General features: G+C 28.8%; 1 protein-coding gene across 1 annotated transcript; it reads left to right on the forward strand.

Moving 5' to 3' along the window:
• Positions 1-225: 225 nt before the first annotated feature.
• On the forward strand, positions 226-5,730 carry LOC111614832 (glutamate receptor ionotropic, delta-1-like; the record flags this gene model as incomplete). Its single annotated transcript, XM_023356197.1, has 6 exons — positions 226-326; positions 411-465; positions 545-700; positions 1,823-1,967; positions 2,039-2,268; positions 5,467-5,730. Coding segments are annotated over 6 exons (951 nt in total), but the record flags the coding sequence as incomplete, so codon positions are not given.
• Positions 5,731-7,264: the final 1,534 nt, after the last annotated feature.

Below are 7,264 nucleotides of genomic sequence, written 5' to 3' on the forward strand. Positions count from 1 at the left end.
TATGAGTGTAAGTACGAATATTTTGAAACACTGTTATACAATTTTCAGATGAAATCCAAAATACGTTTGCCTTTAAGCAGCTTACAATCATAGATTTATAGCACTTTGATCTTCTATACCATATTGTGAATTTTTGAGTAAATGCCACAATGTTATTTAGAATAGTCATCATATTATATCATCAATCTGCATTTCACTTGCAATTAATATATTTATTTAAATTAGGTTCCAGCAACATTTTCTATTTCTGAAACAACTCGGCAGGTAACAAATTCAGGATTTATGTCAAGACTTTTTATTCAAATTCAAGAATATCTCGGATTCAGGTAAAATTAGACATAGAGAATATACATATGTATATCAATTAATAATTTATCATAATTATATATTTAGTAATTTATTTTTTTTAGTTATGAATTAAATACTGCTCCTTATGCTGAAAGAAATAACCTTCTGAAAAATAATGTATGAAACTGCATTAAAATCTATTTGCATGGCTAATTTTACTTTTTACATTAATTATAATTAGCTTTTTATTATTCAGACGGTGGACATTGCAGTGCCTGTTGGGCAGAGATTTGAAAGACTTCAATATATGGATTTCTCTCAATGTTACGTAATTGACAGGGTTCTCTTTTTTATTAGAAAACCTTTAGAATTGTCGAAAATTACTGCGATACTTCGTCCATTTTTCTTTCAAGTAATTTACATGTTCATTCTTACCTGTAATTTATTTTAATTATTGTTAATACTTATGAAAGATCATCTGTTAGACGGTGTTATGTTATATGGGTAATACTTCAAGAATTGAATTTATTACATAATATAATGCAATACTTGGGAAGTCTAATAAGGGAATGCCCGTAAAAAAGACTTTATATGAGAATTTGGTTTTAAACGTGTAAGAAAATTTCGAAAAATTTACGTGGCCAGCTCGTTATGTGAAAAGCAAACCAGCAATCACGATTTCATCCATTCAACTACTGGTGGCACTACAGTGATGCCTCGGACTTCGAATATAATTTGTTGGAACTTTGAAATGAATTCGTTGTCGGAATCAATTTTTCTTATTACAAATAACGGAAAGTGAATTAATCCGTAATCAGGCCCTAAACAATACCTATTTTAAGAAATTTAAACAGTAAACATACATATTTTAAGTTAATTAAAAATGATATAATTAAATGCCCCAAATAACAAATTAAAACACGAAAACAATAAATAAAATACTTAAATATCGTACATTGAAATTAAAATTGTGTTTACTCTATATTGGTGAAGAAAAATAATATTCCGTTTCTTAAGATTGCTGTGCAGCTTGCTTTGCTTTCTCATAAATAATAAATAAATAATCCTCTCGGATATGATATCAGCAGTTAATTGATTTTTAATTACATTCTGGAAGAGGTGAACGACTACTTTTTGTGGAATTAGCTTTAACCTCCTCGCCACAAGCTCTCCTTTTTATCTGACCAGCGAGATTGTGAGATTACAATAGGAAAATTACTTAGGCCTATATATTGTTACCAGCAATCTGAAAATATGCTTTTATGGATTTTGGAGGGTGCCGGGTTTAAATATTTAGTTCATTTTTTGAGAAATTTGATGTGTTGGCCGATTACCATTTTATATTCGACTGTAAATAGTACGTAAGACTTCACGTTAAAAAAAATTTCGATTCTTTAATTAACTTCTCTCGCATATTTTTCGTCTATACAAGAAGTAATTCAAGTTTAGTTAATAAAAACAATTTATTCATTATGTTCTAACAGAACCTAGCCTGTATGTATCGAAACATTACATAAGAATGCGTTTATTTCAGGTCTGGATAGCAATTTTCGTTGCATTTATAATTTGCTTAATTACATTTTCCCTGCTTTTTTGGATGGATTCTAAATTACAAGATAGAAGAAAATTAACAATCTATAACGTAGCTTGGGCGCTTTTTGGATCATTTGCACAAAAAGGTAATTAAATATTCACGTTTATATTTTATAAGTCATTGGAATACTTTAATCGAATATTTCAAATATTGTAGGAAGTGACGTATTTGTACCTTCCGGTCAGAGTTGCAGAATTCTTGTCACCGGATGGGTTCTAGCATTATATGTCATTACTGCCAGTTATGCTGGTGCATTAATGTCTTTCATTACGTTTCCTGGTTTTGAACCTGTTCCCCGAACTTATTCCGAATTACTAAAAATGGCCGATAATGGTGACTATGTTGTAGGAGTAGGATACAATGAAATAATTTTTAAGTTTATTGAAGTAAGTGTATAAGTGTTTTTTTTATTTTAAAATTATCTATATAAAAATGTAATGTAAAATAAATTTCATTTAAAAAATTTGTATTTTTTAAAACTCTTTCACTGTATGGACACATTGAAAGTCCATTTCCGACTCGTCATGGGTCTGGAGCACATCCAATCTCAGAATGATGAGATTCGAAGGTAAGGCACATGGACAACATAAAAGAGAACATAAAAGAGACCGTCTCTAAAAAACTTGTAATCAAAAGTCAAATTAAAACGAAAAGCTTTATGATCACAATATTCTCTCACCAAAATAATGTTTTTAAAAACCAAAGTAAATGATTTGTATTATTACGATAGGCACGTGGAGTCTTTTAGAATCGTTTTAAGTTTAGTAAATATTTTTAGAAAATTAACGCAGAGAAAAGATATACTGCCCTATGACATGCTATGATAAGAATGTCCATCCCACGGCCCACTTTATATTTTTTTGCGGTCACTGCACCCTAAATTTTTAAAGTACATTTTCATTCATTTTGGTAAAGTATGTCGTAAAAATTATTTTTGTTTCACTAGATAAACCTTGATGTCAGAATAACGTAATTGGTGCTAGAAAACTTTTTATCTAGGAAACTGTTATGCGTGTGGTGTACTATATATTGTTGTGAACAATTTTTTCCTGCATGAAAAACATCAAAACTGCTAAAAGAAATAGGTTGAGTTATTCCCATTTAACTAACATTTTTAGAATTAAGACTTGTACCGTAAACGCAGATATTGACATTATTATATAAGGAAAACAATGTCAAAAATCGCATTGAATTTATTTTTATTTTGTGTAAGTATAATTTCTTTTACTGTCAGTAACACAGTATATTTTGTAATCATATGTATTTGTTCTTAAAATTTTATATTCATATTTTAAATTTTTTAAAAGCATATACCCACCATGGGCAAAGGCGGCTCTTTTTGAGTTACATGTAGCTCTTGCTGAAAGTGTTAATTTCTACTTTTTATTATTGTTTTTACAATTTTATTTCCACAATTTTGTGAAAATATGTTTATTAAAAAAATTCAATATTTGTTTAATATTATATTTATATTATACAATAAAATCGCGGTATAGAACTGCGGTATGGAATAAAAAAGTACAGAACTGCGGCTTCCATGCAATTTGCAAAACCTACATTTCGGCTTCCACTGAACTCTCGCTTGCCCACCCCTGGCATATACTGTATTTATATATGGTACTTTCATGGCCCGCTGAATACACGTAAATTTCTAATTTGGCCCATAAGGAAAAAAGGTTTGACAACCCTGTCCTATGATATCCATTGCGCCATATAGGAGATTATTCTGTCTGGCTAGTTGTTTCGATTATTTTTTGGACGATTACCGTGGAATAATGTACTTAAGTAGAATTTACTATTACAATTTACATTTTAATATTCTATTTTCTAGAAGTGTTTTACACTACGCAGATTATAAGTTATATTATTATTATGAAAATAAAGTTTTATTTACAATATTAAAAAAAAGTTAAGCTATAGGAGATCGTAGGAGTGTTATTGAGGAAATGGTTGATGATAACTTAATGTTGTACAATACGTGAGGGTAAATATTACATACCAAACATGATTGATTAAGACAAAGGAGAAGATACAATTAGAAAGGAGTTATTATAAAACCTCTGTAATGGAGGAAAATAATGATGTTACAGGTAATTTGAAGGATGAATATGTTCCAGCAGATAACTATATTTTAGGGAAAAAATGCAGTGAAAACATCCTAAGGTTACATCAAATTTCAGTTTCTAATATTTTACAGTACATGAAAACTCTTGCCCCAAAGTTACTAATTTTATTTAATTAAAGAAACTTTTAGAATATTAGTAGCCTGAAAATTATTTGATATTATGGTCAGAGAAACAAATCAGTAAAGCTTATAAAGAATGGAGTAGTCAAAATAATAGAACAAAAACTATTAAAAATATAATAGAAGTTAAAGTATATAAACGTTGGCACCTCTTACTCGAGATGATAAACAATAACTCGCTGAAATGTGTCATGAGGAGAATGGTAGACATATTCCGGATATTTAAGCCATCAATGTCTTTGAAAAGATTTAAAGTGATAAGTAGAATTTTAAGATTTGACAATAACAATAAAATGGAATTGTTCAAAGAAGCAGTTAGAAAGAAGTTAGCAGGTTTTTGGGAAATGTTTTGTACGAAGATTTCTTCATCTTATATCCCTGGTTATGATATGAAAATAGATGAACAATTCAGCAGATAGATGGTTGGTAGACAGACAATATATAGGAGTAGATTAAATATTACATTGATTTCATATACAGATATATATTTTCTCCTCAATGGTCAAATATAGTCAAGAAAAAAATTGCAAGTACAAAATGAATTAGATATAGATAGACGAGTTCTAATTGATTTAGTCAAAAAGTGGGAAAAAAACAACAGAAGTATTGTTCTCTGTAATTTGTTTTCAAGTAAAGCTTTTAATTGGTGAAAAACAAAATTCTATCGCTAAAAACTACATGAATAGGAATCACGCAAAGGATTGAAGCATACATTCCTAAAAAAATACAGACATACAAACCCAGATTGCTTTATTCATTCCTCATCACTATCTTTTAATTTTCGCGCTAAAGTTTAGAGGTTTTTTTAAATGAAATTTCTTAATTTTGTTATTATGTATATTTGTTTACACAATTTCATTTTAATACCTGAAAACGCAATTGAATATCAGAAAAGACGAAGCGGTCAAAAACAACTACATATGTCTGTTCGCATGAAGATAATTTAATTATACAATCTTCTCCTTAACACGTTAATTACGTGCCTGGCAGAAATTGTTAAATAATACCTTATTACAGATGTAAATATTACTAAAATACACCGTTAAAACTTCTCTTTTAGCATATTTAATTGCAAATTAAATATACTAAAATGTTAATTTGTAATAATATGTTAATACAGAATTTATAAAAATAAAACATTTTGTTAATTTTCACAAACTATTTTTTATACACCCAATTAATGTATAGAGAACAATTACAAAATATTCTTTCTGTAAAAATAATAGACTGAATAATAATAAACTTGTTTAATATAACATAATTAAATATGTACACAAGTTATATATATAATTTTTGTAACGTTTCGTATGTACATATTATATTAAATGTATTTTTCTAGAGCGCTACAGGTAGCGACGCTTTACGTTGGAAGCGATTACTTAAATCAAACAAACTTGAAAATGTTGCGTTCAACAAACACGTAATACCTCGTGTAATGAACGAGAAATTTGCATATATATTCTACGAAGCGCCTATTGAAATGCTCCTCAGCCGTTACGGTTCAGAAAATTTTCTAATTTCTAAAGATGGATTATTTACTATCAACATAGGATTTGGTATGTCGAAAAGCTTTCCTTACAAGAGAGAATTAAATAAAGCGTAAGTTTTTTTTTAAAATGTTAATTTAAAAACAGTTTGATTTTAAATATACTTAATTTGTAATATTATAATAAATTTCAGAATATTTCGTTTCTTTGAAGGAGGATTTTTAAAGAAATTTATGAAAGATGACGACAAAAAAAAGAAAAAAACAGTACTTTCTCCAAAGAATAATTCAGAAGATACACATGCCTTGAGTATTACTGATTTGGCTGGATCCTTTATTCTCCTTATCATAGGATATATTGCAGCAACTCTTACTTTTTTCATTGAGCTTATAATAAAAAGTTGTGGCCATAGAAATTCAAAATTATTTTGAAAAAGTAATGCAGTAATTCCCGTTATTTGATGTACAGGGTGATTCAAAAGTCACAGAAATTTCAAAAAATTATTAACTCAAAAACTATTTACAGTAAGATGATGCGGTTTTCACAGAAATGCTTAGAGAAAAACGAGATTTTTTTAGTTGTAATAAAAATTTTAGTACCAAAATAGTTACATTTCTTGCCATTAGATGGTGCATTAGGAAACTGAAAGCTTCTTAATGCACTTAACTGTGTAACATTCAAGCGAGATGGAGCGCCTCCACACATTGCTGCTCAAACAATTGCATACAACCTTTGCAGAGATCCATGTTCTCAGTCGCTTTTTTCCAAATAAGTGGCCTCCAAGATCTCCAGATCTTTCACCATGCGACTTTCGGATTATAGGGCTACTTGAAGTCAAAGGTGACAGACATCAGATAATTTCATTAGCCATGTTGAATAACTGTTAGCAACATGAAGTTTCATTAACACCAACTGAGATGCTCATTAATGCTGTTCGTAGTGTCTAACAGCTGTATTCATAAGTAATGGGCACCACATTGAACATTTTAAATTTGTTAAATTAAAAATAAAAAATAAAAATGTTCTTATTGTATGCTCTAGTAACGAAAACATAAATCATGTAATCTTATCAATCGTCATGTAAATATTTTGGTACTAAAATTTTTATTACACATAAAAAAAAATCCCGCTGTTTTCTAAGCATTTCTGTGAAAACTTCATCTTACTGTAAATAGTTTGTGAGTTATTAATTTTTTAAAATTTCTGTAACTTTTGAATCGCTCTGTACTTGTTACGGGAAGTTTGTTACGCACGATTTTATAAAGTCTGAAAATTCCAATATGTATTGACGTTTCGTCGTATTAAATACTTCATAATTTAATTTAATAATGCAATATTAATATAACATTATATCTTTAGTGGTTTAAATTAAGACTTTCATATTTTAATAGTAATGATATTTCTTAACCATAATCTATGGAAGCATAAAACTTTTTGCTTTATAATAAATTATCTAGTTGAAATGCAAGAATGTTAACACAGTCGAACCTCTGAAATACGATCACTGATTGAACCCAAAATATCGACCGTTTTGGAGGTAATTTTGTATGTATGTTTGTTCACTTAAAAAACGGCTGCTATTTAAAAGTGGCTATCATTGAGGTTTACAATATAAAATAAGGATAAACGAAAACCGATCTGTTTATAAAA

This window comes from Centruroides sculpturatus, unplaced genomic scaffold (assembly GCF_000671375.1).
Source record: "Centruroides sculpturatus isolate CEXI.00-Female unplaced genomic scaffold, Cexi_2.0 scaffold2032, whole genome shotgun sequence".
In the NCBI taxonomy this organism is placed as follows: domain Eukaryota; kingdom Metazoa; phylum Arthropoda; class Arachnida; order Scorpiones; family Buthidae; genus Centruroides; species Centruroides sculpturatus.